General features: G+C 38.6%; 1 protein-coding gene across 2 annotated transcripts in view; it reads left to right on the top strand.

Annotated features, from left to right (window-relative positions):
• Nucleotides 1–18,269, top strand: part of ubap1lb (ubiquitin associated protein 1-like b) — a 44,057-nt gene that overhangs the window by 2,766 nt on the left and 23,022 nt on the right. Inside the window, exon 2 of one of the 2 annotated variants that reach the window (XM_043677331.1) lies at nt 8,235–8,368. The exons of the other annotated variant lie outside the window; for it this stretch is intronic. Within the exon in view, the coding sequence (XP_043533266.1) occupies nt 8,235–8,368 (134 nt within the window). The remainder of the gene's footprint in view (nt 1–8,234; nt 8,369–18,269) is intronic. 2 annotated transcript variants of the gene reach the window in all.

Genomic DNA, 18,269 nt, shown 5'->3' with positions numbered 1-18,269 from the left:
CTCCTTTCTTTCTGAAGTCAATGATCAGTTCTTTAGTTTTGCCAGCATTGAAAAAGAGGTTACAATCATTGAACCACGTCTCCAAGCCCTCTGTCTCCTTTCTGTATTCTGACTCGTCAGTGTTTGATGCTTAAGTGCATCTTCAGGTGTGATTTGGTGTTATAGAAATACCAATCATTTATTTTTACATTATTTTCACATTTGAATCTCAATATTTCACCAGTTAACTCAAAAACGACCATTTCTTGAATCATTATCAGGAATATTTAACAAGAAACAAAGGATAGTAAATAAATTAAAACCCAGTAAATTGTGTTACTCTGGAACACTGGAAATGTGCACTTAGGACATTCCAAACTAGCTATACAAATATTATGCTTAAATATTTAAAGTCAAACTTTATCCAAAAATTGAAAATGGTGGTCCTGATTGAATAATTATTGAGATCAATGCTACCACAACTTCATTATTTAAATGGCAGGCAATTGCTGTGCCAAACCTAATATTTCAAAATGCAATGGGGCAAATTCATGCCGACATCACCCATTTGGTTTACTTTAGGAAAGGAAGTCTGCTAGTCTTTATCTAAACTGGCCTACACATGACTCCAGCCATACAACAATGGGGTTGATGCTTAGTTACTCTTTGGGCAATGATGGATGGGCAATAAATGCTGACCTTGCCAGTCATGCTGACATCCCACAAACAAATCTTTTTTCAAAACTTCAACACATGGCATCCATTTAGATAAATAGCCAGCTGCAGAGTCTGAAATAAATGGAAACAAAATTGGAACAATTTGCTTCCCATTGAAAGTGAACAAAGGGCACTAAGAAAATTAGACTAATAATACAACATAATGTCATAGGTTTTATGTTGTTGCAGATGAATAAATGTTTTTATCAATTATTATCAAAACCCTGTTTCACTGGGAATCACCACTGAAACATTAATCTGGCTCAAATCAACAACCAGTTTAAAGTGGAGAACCGGAAGATTGCAGGATAGTGCGGATTTGAAACAAAAGTTTGTTACCTTAAAATAACAAATCTCAAGTACATAACTTGTTTATACATATATTAGGAGCAAGATGGCAGCTAATTAAAGAGTAGGCCCACTCCATGATAAAGGAGGAAGGTTATGTGTGGAACCAGAGGAAGTGGGCGAGATCCTTAATGACTATTTTACATTGGTATTCACCAATGTGAGGGAGGTGAGGGATGGTTGAAGTGGAGAGGGTCGAGAGTTCAAGTTCTTAGGAGTGATATTAACCAACAATCTGCCCTGGACCTCCCATGTAGATGTAAAGGTCAAGAAGGCAAGAAGCCTCTTCTTCCTCAGGAGGCTTTGGAAATTCAGCATGTCCATAAGGACCCTCACCGACTTTTACAGATGCACCATAAAAAGTATTCTATCTGGGTGCATAACAGCTTGGCATGGCAATTGGTCTGACAAGGACCGTAAGAAACTACAGAAAGTTGTGTGCACAGCCCAGACCGTCATAGACACCAAGCTCCATGGACTCCATTTACAGTTCTCGTTGCCACAGAAAGGCTGTCAACATTGTCAAAGACCCCTCCCACCCTAGCAATACTCTCTTCCAACATCTTCCATCACGTAGATGCTTGAACACAAATACCAACAAATTCAAGAACAGCTTCTTCCTCGCTGTTATTAGACTGCTGAATAGATCCCACTAATTTCAAATCTAATATTGATCTTGCTTTGTTCACTCGCTGGACAGCTGTAACCTTGTATACCTCACTCTTTCTAAACAGCCTATGATCTGTAAGTCCTTGTATGTTATGATCTGCCTGTAGTGCATGCAAAACACAACCTTTCACTGTACTTAGGTCCATGTGACAACAATAAATCAAATCAAATCAAAATGCTGAGGAAAGGGTAAGGTGTGTGAATACTCTCTGGTAGGTCAACATAAAGAAGAAGGAAGTGTTTGGTGTCTTGAAATATATTAGGGTAGACAGGTCCACTGGGCAAGACAGGATCTATCCCAGGATATTGTAGGAGGCAAGGTAGGAAATAAATTGGGCTTTGACAGAAATCTTTGCATCCTCTTTGGCTCAGGTGAGGTTCCAGAGGATTGGAGAATGGTCAATGTTGTTCCTTTGTTTAAGAATGGAAACAGAGATAATCCGAGTAATTACAGGGTGGTGAGCCTGATGTCAGTGGTAGGAAAGTTGTGGAGAAGCTAATGAGAGACAGGATTTATTCGATTTAGAAGCGAATGGACTTGTTAGTTACAGGCAGCATGGGGTTTGTACAGGGACAGTCATGTCTCACCAACTTGAATGAGTTTTTTGAGGAGGTGACAAGAATGATTGATGAAAGAAGAGCAGTGGATGTTGTCTCCAATGGATTCTGGTAAGGAATTCAATAACAGACCTCATGGCAGGATGGTATAGAAGGTAGAGTTTCATGGGATCCAGGGTTAGCTGAATTGATGGAGACAAAACTGGCTTGCCCATCGAAGATAGAGAGTAGCAGTGGAAGGATACTTTTTGGAATGGAGATCAGTAACTAATGGTGTTACATAGAGATCAGTGCTAGGACCGTTGTTGTTTGTAACTTACATAAATGATCTGGAAGGAAATGTAGGTGGTCTGATTAGTAAGTGTGGATGACACCAAAATTAGTAGAGTTGCAGATAGGAGAATTATCAAAGGATACAGCAGGATATAGATAGATTGCAGATTTGGTCAGAGAAATGGCAGCTGGAGTTTAATCGGACAAATGCAAGATGATGCATTTTGGAAGATCAAGTTCATGTGTGGATTACACAATAAATGGCAGAACCTTTAGGGGCATTAACATACTGAGGGATCTGGGCGTACAGGTCCACAGAACTCTGTAGTTGGCAACACAGGCGGATAAGCTGGTCAAGAAGGCATACTGCGAGTTTGCCTTCATTGGCTGTGGCATTGAATATAAAAGTTGGCAAGTTATGTTACAGCTGTATAAGATGTTCACTAGGCCACATGTGGAATATTGCATGCAGTTCTGATGCGGATGCTTTGGAGAAGGTGCAGAGAAATTTTACCAGGATGTTTCCTGATCTGGAGGGTTTAGTTATGAGGAGAGGTTGGATAAACTCTGATTGTTTTCACTGGAAAGATGGGGGCTGAGGGGCAACCTGATCAAGATCTATAAAATTAAGCAAGGCATCGATAGGGCAGATAGTCAGAAGCTTTTTCCCAGGGTGGGTGAACTACAAAGAGGTCCCAGGTTCAGTGTGAGAGGGGGAAAGTTTAGGGGAGAAGTGCAGGGTAAGTATGTCAGACAGAGGGTGGTGTATGCTGAGAACGCATTGCCAATGGAAGTGGTGGAAGCAGACACATTCGCAACGTTTAACATTTATCTAGATAGACACATGAATGGGAGGCGTAAAGAAGGATAGAAACAGTGTATCAGCAATAAGCAGCAGGTTTTAATAAGGATTAGGAATCAGCATGGGCTTATTGAGCCTTTGGGCCTGTTCCTTTGCTGCATTGTATTGTATTAATTGTTTAACCGGAGAGCAGAGCAACTTGTTAAATGAGTGTGGTTACATTGTGACGTGTTTAGTATAACAAATTTTGGATTCTTTCACTCATTGAGAGGAGAGGGGACAGATTTATTGACAAAGGTGTAATATTGAATGCAGATGAACTTAGTCAGTTATGAGATCTCCTGCATAATGACTGGCCGCTTTGTCCTCTATTTAGTGTTCTCAACTTCAGAAAGCAGGAATTACACATTATTAGCTGGCCTTGAGCACTGCTTATCATCTTGAAAATAGCCAATGGGCTTCCATTCAAGAAAACAGCCGAAGAATTTTAATGCCAAAGTGGAACAAGCTGTGCTGATACAAGGCTATTTGATGGAACGATCCAAAACGAATTTCAAACAAAATGTCAACTACTGCAGAAAGAAAGAAATGTACTTAATAGGGAGATATCATGTTAACTGCTTGATGGACTTTCTTGGCAATGTGGTTAAAAAGAGAAAGACATTTCTCACCACCTGGCTTGACTGACACTTCATACATTTTATTATGAAAATACATTTAAAGAGTTAAAATTCTTTTGGCTGCTGGCACCATTGAAAATTCCTACCAGATTCATGGAACCTGGAGACAAATGGGGGGAGTGATTACCCTAAAAGGACAGAATGACTTCATTCTGCACTGTAAATATCTGTGGGCCTGTAACCTGTTTTAGCAAATAGCTAATGTCTGCTACCACATTTTAGTAATCTTTGTACAGCTAGCATTTCTTTTTCATTTCTATTTTAAGAAATATAATCACTCATTTCTGGACTCTTTAAGAAAGGTAAATTTTGCATTTATAGGGTGGCTTTTATCCTGAGGTCATTCAAAACTGCTTTATGACCAATGAATGCCTTTTTAAATGTTGTTTATAAGTATGTGTAACAGTCAATCTACAGACAACAAGGTCCCACAAGTAGTATGCAAGATTAGTAAGCACCTCATCACTTTGGTGTTGTCAGAAGGAAAAGTGTTGACAGCTCTCCAAAAAAAAACTCTCCTGATCATCTTCAAATAATACTTTTGGATTTTTTAAATCTGCCTGAATTGGCAGGTCAGGGTCCAAATTTCACAATAGACTCGGGTCTGGATTGCAATGTGCAGTTAGCTTGTGCACTTGGGTACTGGAAGTAGCACTCTAAATCAAGTCTTAGAGCAGAGCTTGAATTCTAAAGTTTTTGAGTGAGGTGAGAATGTCAGCCGTGACTCGTGCTAGCATTATACTTAACATCAGTATTTTTCCTTGGCTATATTTGGGAGCTGACATACTTGTTAAATATGGCAAGTTGTTTGAATAAGGATGATCAAATTAATGCTATTTCAAAATAGTTTTACGCAGTGAGGAGGGGTAGGTTGGCCCCTCTCTTGTTAAACCCCTCTTGGTCAGTTCTGGGTGAATCATTGTGTTCACAAGTTGCTTTTGCACTAGATGTAACCTTTGGAGTGGTCAAGGGATACCATGAATGAGAGAGAATGAGAACTTTCCAGGTTCTGTTGTTTCATGAGTCCATCATTCCATCTCTCAGCTGCTCGAAAGCAGTTTTTTTTCTATATTCCCAAGTCTGACTTCACTATCTTTCCAAGCTGGCTAACTGTGAGGTGATCCATTCACCTCCTGATATGTGAACTTAGCAGACAAATGTGAATTAAAATAGGAGATGTGAATTTCTTGATGGTAACCCAGTTGCTTTGCCTAGTTTTGATATCTTGAGATAAAATGTTATTACCAGTGCAGACTGTTTATATTCCACATGGGTCTCCATGGACTTGCCGCAATATTTGGTCAGGTGACTACATTACAACTATTTTAGGTCAGTATTTGTTCTTGTTTAAAAAACAATTTTAGTCCATGAATGGTCTCAGAGTATTAAGATCAGCTGATGAAAACTGAACATTGATAGTCAATCTTTACTACCATCATGACCACTGTCATGCTTGATCTGATGAAATGCGTGTGGTTATTAACATATTAGTATCATTTTTAGGGTTTGAATTCTGAAATAGTGACATATGGAATATGGTTACTTTTGTGAATGGCTATTTAATTTTTAAAAAAGTCAGAGATTTCTTCAGGAACAATGACCTAACCCAGTATGTGTCAGAGAACAGGTGACTGTGAATTCCTGGTTTGTTAATGATGTAAGATGTTTATATTTTGTGGGAGTTACAACAAGCAGAGGAAATATGGAAGGCCATTAGCTTGCTTTCAGTTCAGAATAATTAGGGATTGATTATAGTTTCAAAAAACCAGAGATGAAGGTTTTTAGGGCAATTCTGAGAAGACTTATTTCATTTCATTTCCTTCAAGGAATATATGACAGAGCAGGGAAAACACGATCACCTCAGCAGAAAGATTATTTATGAAAGATTCAAATCAGGAGAGTTTGATTAGAGAAATGGAGGTTATTAGAACTGAGAAAGCTTAGACTGTGAGTTGTAGAAAAACTCACATTGACAAATTTGGAATGTGACAATGCTGTTGTTAAAGACTAGGCCAGACCACTCAAAATATTCTGAAGCAGGCAGCCCCAGACTATAACGTTGCAATTTATTTCATTCAGTATACAGTGAAAATTACCCAGAGTAAGATAGCTAGGTTGACGGCTAGATTTTAAAACAGACAAAAATTTATGCACAAAGTTACACAATGAAACATAAAGAACAGAATGAACAACCCCTATAGAACTCATCCTATCCAACCAGACTTAATTATGCTGTTCCGAATATACACAACCTCACTTTAAAACCCAGTATAAATGGAAGACATGCTTACAGGTTAAAGTTGAAAGGCAGAAAAGAGAGAGAGTTTCCACTCAGCTCCCTGTTGAACTTCCCAGTTCAAGACTGAACTAAAACTGCTCAGCTCAGCTAGCTAGAGAGCTGACCATTCCCCTCTCATTTTACAGGTCACTTCTAAAGACCACTTTGGCCTGAAGTCTCAAATGTTTACATATAAACAAAAAGCATTTCAAAATCCTTTTCATCTCTGTACCAAACCAGACTTTTCAGAGCACAACCCGGTTTATTGTCCCCCTGAAAAAATTAAGGACAGAGTCTCCTTGACCCAAGGAACAGCTTTTATACAAAAAAAAAGGACTAACTTTGTGACATTGTGGCTTTCAAGAAGATATTTTGTCATTTTTGTTTGAAGAGAGGTTGTAAGGCAGATGTGTTGAGCCACCTACTGAAGGCCACTTGAATAAACGTCTTGTTAGGCCTTGGGCTTTTTTTTAATGTTAGAACAATAGAAGCAGCCTGGGAGTGGCCAGCTCTGACAGATCAGGCTTTCCACTTTTTTTTAGTTTTAGATTTAGCTTCGGGCAGAAGTTATTGGGGTCTCAAAAGAGTCGGAAGCTTCAGTAAATGTTTCCTAGCTGCTATTCTCTCTGAATTTTCTCTTGATGTTTTTTCCTCCTCGATTGGAGAACTGCACCTGAGAATCTGTGTCTGAATTTTTCTTTTTTGTCAAGGGGTGTGTTTATGGGATGTTACTATATTGGAACAGGCAGGAGTGGGCACTGCAGATGCTGGAGATTAGAGTCAAGATTAGAGTGGTGCTGGAAAAGCACAGCAGGTCAGGCAGCATCCGAGGAGCAGGAAAATCGACGTTTCGGGCAAAAGGCTGAAAACCCTTCATTCCTGATGAAGGGCTTTTGCCCAAAACATCGATTTTCCTGCTCCTTGGATACTGCCTGACCTGCTGTGCATTTCCAGCACCACTCTAATCTTGACTATATCGGAACAGTTAATTAGTAATAGTTACTGTATCTATTATTTTGTTAAGTTTTCCAATAGAGTTAGGTTATTCCAAATTCCACTTTCATTGGTTTTATTTTAACTACAGTATTTAAATAAATTGTGTTTTGCTTAACATCAAGCAGACTGACCAGTCACATTACATCGTGAAAAAACACTTTACATTTACCTTTAAAATAAGAGAAGGTTAGGGTCTAGGCTACCTTCTTAAAATATTTTGAAGGATTCTGCTCTGATTCAAAACAGGAAAAGACTCTCAATTCCTGTTATGAAATTTCTCTGAATGAGTCTCTGTAGCAGTAAGTGTCAGGAAACAAGTGGAAACTTTGTTTTACAATATTGCGAACACGGGTTTTTTTTTTATTTATTTCTTCTTTGGTGTAATACATTTCTGTCCCATTAAAGAAAATGTTCAAGAAAATCTGTAGCCTCATGTTAATATGTCTCAATGATGGGCTATCACGTTTTACAGAAACAAAATGTAAGACCCAGGTTTCATTTCTGAGATCTGACATCTAGATTAGATTAGATTCCCTACAGTGTGGAAACAGGCCCTTTGGCCCAACAAGTCCACACTAACCCTCCGAAGAGTAACCCACCCAGACCCATTTCCCTCTGACTAATGTACCTAACACTACAGGCAATTTAGCATGGCCAATTCAGCTGACCTGCACATCTTTGGACTGTGGGAGGAAACCTGAGCACCCGGAGGAAACCCACGCAGACACGGGGAGAATGTGCAAATTCCACACAGACAGTCCCCCGAGGCTGGAATCGAACAATTGAGCCACCGTGCCGCCACTAGTAGTCAGCGGGGTCTGTAAATAGTGATAATGGCTTCAGAAACTGAAATAAACCATGAGCATATCTGGTAGATCTGTCTATAGCACAGGATCATAATCTTAAATTTACCTGACCTATTTTATCGTAATAGGAGGAACCTCAACTTATTTGGATGAAGTACCTTTTACAATTTCTCAGAAGTTCCAGCGTGTTGCTTCAGAAGAACTCTCTCCACTATCAAACCTCCTTGTGCCTGATCGCACTGAGATAGTGATGAAAACACAGGTAAATCATAACATGATATTTTTGTAAATGGATACCACTGACCATTACATCAATAACATGCTTAAACAATATTACCACGAAACACAACCTTTGATTTGATGAAATAATATTGCTGTTGTATAAACAGTGAGAACATGAGGAATATTACATTTTTCATCTTGCTAAGCTACAGCAGTCCCTTCCTGTATTCAGCATGTTATTTTCAGAAATGGAAACAGACCCTTCGGTCCAACCTGTCCATGCCAACCAGATATCCCAACCTAATCTACTCCCACTTGCCAGCACCTGGTCCATATCCCTCCAAATCCTTCCTATTCATATACTCATCCAGATGCCTTTTAAATGTCGCAGTTGTACCAGCCTCCACCAATTCCTCTGGCAGCTGATTCCATTCACACACCACCAGCGAAGAAGGTTACCTCAGATTACAAGGGGATCTTGATCAGATGGGCCAATGGGCTGAGGAGTAGCAGATGGATTCTAATTTAGATTAATGCGAGGTGTTGCTTTTTGGGAAAGCAAATCTTAGCAGGACTTATACACTTAATGGTAAGGTCCTAAGGAGTGTTGCTGAACAAAGGGACCTTGGAGTGCAGGTTCATAGTTCCTTGAAAGTAGAGTCGTAGATGGATAGGATAGTGAAGAAGGTGTTTAGTATGCTTTCCTTTATTGGTCAGCGTATTGGGTATAGAGTTGGGAGGTCATAGCTCTGTGACTCTAAGTCCGAAGCCAGTCAAATCGAGTTGGCTAATAAACTCGAAAGATTTATTTTCCTCATTAGCAGGATATGGGCTTCTCGCATTTCTAACCTTAATTTCTCAGAGGACAGTTAAGAGTCCTCTGTGGGACTCTTGCTGTGGGTCTGGAGTCACATCTAGGAGAGACTGGGTAAGGATGGTAGATTTGCAATCGTAAAGAACATGAGTGAACCAGATGGGGTTTTTGTCTAACAATCACCATGGTCATTATTGGACTTTTAATTCCGGATTTGTATTGAATTCAAATTCTGCCATCTGGCAGGGTAGCATTCAAACCCAGCTCCTCAGAAGATTACTTGGATCTCTGGATTAGATAGTCAAGCAGCAATACCACAAAGCCATCGTCTCCCCAAGAGTTCTTTGGAATGTTATTTCATAGGCTGGAGGAGTTACTTGCATGGGCAACATTTATTGTCTATTCCTAATTGCCCTTGAGAAGGTGGCAATGAAGTGCTTTTTGAATCACACCAGTGTCTGTAATGTAGATATGCCCTCAGTCCTGATTGAACTTTTCCACAGTGGTTTGAAATAACTTTGGTGGTTTGAATGACTTTCTCAGCCATTTCAGAGGCAAGTTAAAAGTCAACCACATTGACATCAGTTTGGAAAGGCACTGTACTAGAATGGTAGATACCTTTCCTCAAGGACTTTAGTGAATCAGATGAGTTTTTAAAATCCTATAATTGCATTGTCGCCATTACAGATACAAGTTTTTTCTTCTGCATTTACTTAATTAGTCAATTAATCATGAAATGTTTTAATCATTCAGAATCTTAGTCGTCAATATTTGCTTTAGCATATCCCCAATGAAGAAATGAGCACTTGGAATTCTAACTGGCCACCACAGAAACCTTGGCACCATAGTCACCCTCAAATTTATCTGCACTCCCCTTCCTGTGCTTTATTCTCCCACCTTCAATGTCGGGTGAGATTTCAGATAATACTTTTAGCAATAAAATGGGAAAATGCCAGAGACACACTGCCGGACAATTTGTAAAAAGAAACACCAAGTTAATGTTGAGTGTATATCCTGCACCACCTGAAACGTTATCTAAAAACTGAAAGAACAGTGGATGCTGTAAATCAGAAACAAAAACAGAAATTACTGGAAAAGTTCTCCTCAGTTCTGAGGAAGGATCACTTGACCCGAAAGGTTAACTCTGATTTCTCTCAACAGATGCTGCCAGACCTGCTGAGCTTTTCCAGCAATTTCTGTTTCTGTTTCTGAAAAGTTATCAATTTTGTTTCTAACACGTTTGTAATTGTAAGGTCATAGTTGATCCTAAGACACATTTAATGCCATTATTTAAAGAAAGGGGTGAGATAAAAATTTTCCCCACTCCTGTTAGAACCCACTCAGAAAAATGAATTGCTTTTTAACCTCCACTAACCAGGGATCACCACAAAGTGTATGCTTTATTTAAATCATTAAAAGTCCTGATTTATCTGTCTGACGTTAACAGAAAACATTGGCCAGGTTCCTATACTTCACCAAAACTATTATTCATTAGAAATATATAAATTCTAATCAAAAGTACGCAGCTATGAACTATCAACATATGGTTTTACTAATTGAAATTCTCACCTCCTCTCTAACGCCTAGACATAAATGCAGACAGACACAAACATACCAAACCAAACATTTGTTTTATGGAGGAGGAGGAGGAGGAGGGGGGAAGTGAAGAAATCTGTGAATCACAGTTTCACAGAGTCAGCTGAGATGACCCTTCTGTCAAGATTTTCTGTTCTCCAATTTCTTTTCTCCAGGTTCCTTTACTGACTTTGCAGGAGGCCAAGGGTGACAGGGACAGTAGCTGTGAAGCCTCTCAGTTACTAGTTACTGGAAATGACTTACACCAACTGGCGGAGGATAATAACTTGCTGGGATTAACCAGTTGTGATTTATTTAAAATGGCCTAATGGGATTATTGCTGAACTCTTCACCCAGAGATCCAGATAATGTTTTGGGGTCAGAGTTCAAATCCCACCATGGCAGATGGTGGAATTTGAACTCAATAAATATCTGGAACTTTAAAAAAAAATGAGTCTAATGATGGCTTACGTGTGACTGCAGACCCACAGCAATGTGGTTGACTCCTAACTGCCCTTTGGGCAATTAGGGGTGAGCTATAAATGTTACCCGGCCATCAATGCCCTCATCCTGTGATTGAATAAAGGAAAAAAATTAAAAAGAAACATAAAGCTAACTTATAGTTAATAGGAGCAGTCGGTTCCTTTTTTTAAAACAATGATTCAAAACACACCCAATCTTGTCTTTGTGCCCCAATGATGCACAAAAACCTTACAGGCTCTTTGAAGAGGAGATTAAAAGCTGTACTTCCGGCAGTTTGCAGGAAGTTGTGCACTGGTTATTCAAATACTGGGGGAATTGCCCCAGTTAATTTGAAATGGGCACAAACTTGTGAAAACCCTAATTGACACCAGGATATTGTTGTCAGCCTGATTTTTTTGCAGCTGCGTGGAGGAAAACTTTCAACAGAGGAGCAGTTTTGAACAATGTTTGGTTTTCAGAAGTTGTACAGCAATCGGATCAATGACAGTCATGAGGAAATAGTTGTGTGTTTTATAGAACGCTGTTATTTTCCATGTGAAACACAGAAACCATAATGGGTAAATTTGTACAAGAGACAATAAATCACAACTTACAAATCTATCAGAGACATTTGAAGAGAAAGCTAACTTAATGGTTCAGGAGTATCTAAATGGGGGTGATATACTTCGCGATATCGAAGCTGCATTCGAGTCTTCTAAGAAAGTATTAATGTGCGGATTTCATCATAATTTGGTTGTAGCAGCTACCCTACAAACTCCTTCTTCCAAGACTAGTGTCAGTTGCAGGGCTAGCAATGTAGAATGGTTGATTATCAGCAATTTGTGGACAAATTGAACCTAGGACCTTTGACTTAGAGGTAGGGACACTACCCCCAGCATTCCCTCTAATTTCATTTTTTTTTGTGCAGACCTCCAAGGTCCTTGCATAGCAGTGACTTCCGGTCAATGCTGCAATCCTCGTTGGCAACTGATCGCCCTGCATGTAATACCGGAGCAATTGTAATTGCTCCAACAATGGCCCTCCTTCCCCACCAATGATGGACAGCGCTTTCCTGTCTGCATCTTAATTGAAAAGAGTACCTTGTGCTACCTCCGGGAAAATCGCAGCTGGTTAGCTCTCAAAAGCCCGAGGAGATCGGAACCTAGGAAAACTCCAAACCAACAACGAAAAACTAAGGCAGTCAGATTTTGTCTGTCATTGCAGTAAGCAGGAGAGAGATTTCCGATTCGACAGGGAGTGAATTTTTCTGTGATGTTCCTATGGTTTCAATTTTGGAACAGATAGTATATTGCAGTTGTTGCAAAATCAGCTGCAATGATTGTTAAAGGTTCGTGGTTATCTGTATCAATTATGGGAGTGAACAGGAAACTGTTGAAGTCCTATGCGAGATATTCGAGGTGGCTCTCCCAGTGACCCTCAGTATAATTTTGGAAGTGGAAATAGATTTTTAAGCGTGACTTATGTCTGCAAACTCAAAACTGAAAGGATGTTTATAATGAGTAGGGGAATAATGTGGGAGAACAGCATTACGCTTAGCAATAATTCATCTTAGTTGACTTAAATACAAAATTTGCTAAATTTAACAAACTACATAAGTAGAGCTGTGTGGCGAAGAAAATTTATGCCAAAATATATTTTTAAAAATCTGTGGAATCAAGTGGCAGAAGAGGAAGTATTGCATTTTACAGTTTGTTGATGTTTAACCCACACAGTTACTTTTACCATGAATGCACCATTGGATTAGACGAATCAACCATGCTTTCCACATTGCAGAGCCAACACTCAAAACAGTTGGAAACCTATTTGCATTTAATTAACACACACCAATGCTTGCTTCTATGACTTAGACCATGTTTCTCAAAATCTTTCTGAAAATTATATCTCGGCAAGTACCAATCCAAGTTTTGTTTGAAAATCCGATTCCACGTATAATCAACTGAGACTGAATGATATTGAGTAAACAAGCTCAGGTTAAAAGAGAGTGTTAGCACCCACAGTCAGTATTTATACTACCACTTCACATGTAGTTGTTTTAATTTTAAAAATCACACAACACCAGGTTATAGTCCAACAGGTTTATTTGGAAGCACCAGCTTTTGGAGCACTGCTCCTTCATCAAGAAAGCTAGTGCTTCCAAGTAGACATGTTGGACTATAACCTGGTATTGTGTGATTTTTAACTTTGTCCAACACCAGCACCTCCAAATCAGTTGTGTTAATGTTAGTCTCACCTTACCTAGCAAATAAAAGATGCTAATATCATTAGACGTGCTTTTAATTTCAGATTTACTTAAATAGGCTACTCTGTTGATAAGCGTAAGGACTAACATATGCAAAGAAACAAAGTAAACTACTTTATTTCAGTGATGGCCCAAAATGATCCTGATGCTGTAATGAGTGCATAATGTGCAATGTTAAGGAATGAACAGAGAAATTGTTTTCCTTTATTTTATGTTCTACAAGAAATCAAATGTATCAACAAGACTAACTACTCAATATGAGACAAAAATATAAATTGTAGTGCAAACTCAGTGGGTCTGGCAGCATCTGTGGAGAGAAAGCAGAGTTAATGTTTCAGGTTCAGAGACTTTTCCTCAGAACCCTGTTGTTCAGTGCTATAAAATCAGTACAGAAGATGTACTGGGGAGGCAGTGGTCTAATGGTATTATTGGTAGACTATTAATCCAGAGACGCAAGTAACGTTCTAGGGACCCAGATTCGGATCCTGCCATGGCAGATGGTGGACTGTGAACTCAATCAAAATCTGGAATTAAGAGTCTCAGAATAGCCATGAATCAATTATCAGTAAAAACCCATTTGGTTCACTAATGCCCTTTAGGGAAGCAAACTGCCATCTTTATTAGCTGGTCTAGCCTACATGTGATTCCAGATCCACAGCAATGTGATTATCTCTTAACTGCTGTCTGGGCAATTAATGCTGGCCTAGTCAGCAACACCCTCAACCCAGGAATGAGTGAAAAGTATAATGTAGTCCTGCTCATGATCTCAGAGGAAACTCTGTTTTATATTAACAGAATAACACAAAATTGTTTTAAAGCTAGAAATTATAATTGTTCTGTATTATTCAAGTGAATGGAATTCTTTCAATGGATTGTGATGCAGATAAGAATGTGGCTTTGATAGTTCTTAATAAGTTTTTTGAGATGTCGTGGCAAGGGTAAGCTGTCAGAGAATGGGAGGTGAAACACAAAATCAGAATTGAACAGATAGATATTAATATATTGTGGACTAATTTCCCAAAAAATGGGAAATTGATAGCATTCCAGTTGTTTTCCAGTAACCTTTCTGCATTTATAATGAAACATGAGTTTCAGCAAACTATCCAAATAGGGAAGACATCACAGCCTGAAACTGTCCTCATCTGATTAGCACTCACTCTGACCTTCTACTATAAGTCAGTGATCAGAATTTGGAACATGGCTGATTTTGCTATCAGCAAGTTGCAAGCAAAGCTCCAAAACACTGTTCAAGAAACGTAGGTTCAAATTTAAAAGCATTAAATAACTCGACTGATTAATTTTACTCTGTATTACCAATATGTGTATTTTATCCCTTGGTAGTACAGAACTTGAGCATTTTTTATAAAAACTGCTGTTGAAAGTTTTAATCTTACATTCATCAGATAGATGCAAGAACACCAAAGTTCAAAGGGAGCAACAATTTTACTGCATGAATAAAAGGTGCATGGTAGATAGCAAGTCAACTCCAGTTAGTCAAGAATGCACCAGGGAACAATTGCCCTCCACGTTGCAATTTAATTTGAAAAGATGTAATGTCTGGACATGTTCCTTTTACCAGCTGTGGACAAGTCCCTGTGCACTGATATATGTTGCTTCGAGCAAACCTAAGTAAGCCATGTTGTTAGCCTGTCTAAAAGTTCTCAATTAGTTATTACTGTAGCACATACATCTCTTTCTTCAATAATTTCTATGTAATGCTGAGGGAACGATCATTCACTTCAATCTGATGTCTGCAATGGAAAAGTCAATGAAAAAATCAGTTGCGGTTGTAACTTCTGTTCACTACTGTACCAGTGTGAGTCCTGAAAGGATGGGAGTAACAGTTGTGTATCAATTGCCATGAATCGTCGAGCTTAAGTTTGGAGGGATTTTACATTTGTGTTGTATCCAAAGCACTCAGTTAATTCTTTGACTGGTTGATATTTTCTGAAGGATGTATTCAAAATGAGCCTGGATCCATCTAGCTGCACTGAGATGATGAGTTGCCAACATTTGCTGTTTGAAGTGATCTTTCCGTATAATAATAGCCTTAACGATTATTTGGTCTTGCTTACATTCCAGTTTATTGTGTACATAGTTAAGACGTAAATCAACTCCGGATTTGGAAATGTTTTCACTTCAGAATTCTTACTTTCATGTTTTTAGCAATTGATAGTGATTTATTTTTTAAATTCATTTTTTGTTATGGGAAAGAATACATTGAAACTTTCTGTCTCATAAAGTAGATGCCACTGGATCCATTTGCTATCTCAGTTTAAATTCTTTAAAGAGAGTTTTTTTGAAGCTTACCTTTTAACAGATTTCCGTAACATTTTCCTTGCTTTTGCCCATTTTCTTCCCTTTTTTATACAACTTTAATAACAGGAGTATATGCTCCAATATCTTCCAGGTCTTTTGTTACTATGAAGTCTGAAAGTCTTTTCAATGATAATCAATATGAAGTGGTTTGGAATTTGTAGTTAATGATGAAGGGCCAGTGCTGTACATCTTGCCAACAAGTGCTTATAAAGCTTCAGACATTTGGGGAGAATTTGATCTAACGTGGCATCTGATTGAGTGTTGTATTATCTACAGGCAATCAAAGATGTCTCTGAGTAGGGAACAAACAGCAAGAGTCCTCAACATCTCAGACTGAAGGATCTTCATTGAGACACAGAATGTCCAAATGTTGAAAGCATAACGTAAATTAGTTTTTTTTTAGCAATTAAATTTAAAATCATGCATAGAAAGTGAAATAAAGCTCAGAAAGATGTATGGGACTAAGAAAAAGATGCAGTCAGAAAAGGTAAAAGAAAATATTTTAGTTTAATTGTCACATCTCAAGCAGAAACTAACTTCAGAAAGAACAGAGTTCCACAATTTTGAACTTAAATTTTCAGGTGCTTGTTTCATAGTAATAATCAGTAATCTCACCATTAAAGGGTCGCCAACTTCTGAATTAATCAGGCCTAATGTTTGTGTGTTAAGTCAGTAACTAATAGTACTCCAACTTCAGGTCATTGTGTTATGAAGGTGTGGGTGTACCTTTAAGAGAGTTGAAAGCAGCAGAACTACCGGACACAGCACCAAGTGTTCTCAATGAGGCAACAATGTAACACTGGCTCGAATAACTCAATTTGTTTGTTGCCTGGAGGCAAAACCAAATTCGAATTCGGCCAATTAGTTTAAATTATACCCCGAAAAAGTTTCCAATTAAGTTTGAATTGAATATATTGACGATGTTAAAAGCCAGCAGCACAATCCGATGCTCTGGGGTAGATGACAGGGGGGAAATTGAACAGTTAAGAGGAGAGCTGCCAAGTCCTAACATGTAACAGACTGCTTGAAAAAAAACTCTCTTAAAAGTACCTTTTCAATCAGTAACTAGAAATTGCTAACAAGGAGAAAAGAAGACACAGGAAGATCCAAAGACAGGAACCTAAAGCTGCCTGGTTTTGAGATAAGACGTTGTTTTGTAAATCTTAATTGGGAGTTTTATCGGACTAGTACTTTAGAAGGGAAGGTAACAGATAGGTTAGAATAAGGAATGGTAAATAGTTGTCAGTTAGTTTTACTCTGTTGTACTTTAAGAAATAAAGTTGTTAATTTTTACTTTACATGATTCTTGGCCACTTGAATCTTTACAGATTACTGCATGGGATAAATCTCTTCTGTGTTGCTGGTTTTAAATTAAGCATGGAGAGTTTACCCCATGTTGTAACAGTTTGGGGGCTCAAGTCCGTGATTTGAACTGGTTTAGACAGATTTGAATACATTTGGGGGTACAAAAATCCCAGCAGGTTAGTGTCCTATATCTTTAAATCAAATGTAGGTGAGGCAATTTGTTTAATTTTGATGACTTGTGGTTGATTAAATTAAAAGTGAGAGAAACGGCTCTTAAAATTGCAGAAGAGGTTCTGGGATTTGAAGATGATTTTCAAATTTTTCAAGAATGTTTGGAGTGCTATTTCTGTTTTAAGAAATACAACTCAAGAATATGACATGGTGATCAATGGTGATTTTTCCTTAAAGAATGAAGGCTGTAATGCAAACCTGAAAACCACAGGACAATGCCACATCCAAGATTTGAAGCAGTGCAGACATTACATTTACACTAAGACCAGAGGGAAAAAAGTAGGACTACACCAAAAGGTGCTGGCTAACACAGTGAGCACTTGTTTAGTGAGCTGATTATATCAATAATATGTCCAAATGGTGAGTCAGTACTGGATTGGTCTGGAGAAGGTGCAAGGCCTTGAGTGCAATTCTGGATGCCATTCCTGCTCAAAAAGAAAAATCTCACAGAATAGTAAAACTTGAACAACTGCCAAAAAGAAAATTTCCTTTTTTTGAATAAAGCAGCTGCACTGCAGAATCCCACATGTGGTAGCATTATAGTCTTGCCATCATATAACCCCTTTAGCAATTATAAATGAGAAGCATCTTATTAAAACATGGAAGATTCTTAGAAGGCTTGACAGGATGATAGCTGAGATATTGTTTCCCTTTGTAAGGGTGTGTAGGACCAAAGGACATAACTTCAGAATAAAAGGTTACCCAGTTATGAAAGAGATAAGGAGGAATTTCTTCCCTCAGAGGGTAGTCAATCTGTGGGATCTGAGGCAAACATGTTCTTAATCAGTAAAGTAATCAGGGATTATGGGGAAAGGCAGACAGGTGGAGCTCAATATTATCAGATCAGCCATAATCTCATTAAATGCAGAGCACACTCGATGGGTCAAATGGCCTACTTCTGTTATAGAGTCATAGAGATGTACAGCATGGAAACAGACCCTTCAGTCCAACCCGTCCATGCCGACCAGATATCCC

Source organism: Chiloscyllium plagiosum, chromosome 36, assembly GCF_004010195.1.
Source record: "Chiloscyllium plagiosum isolate BGI_BamShark_2017 chromosome 36, ASM401019v2, whole genome shotgun sequence".
NCBI lineage: Eukaryota > Metazoa > Chordata > Chondrichthyes > Orectolobiformes > Hemiscylliidae > Chiloscyllium > Chiloscyllium plagiosum.
This window is presented reverse-complemented; position numbering and strand designations above follow the sequence as displayed.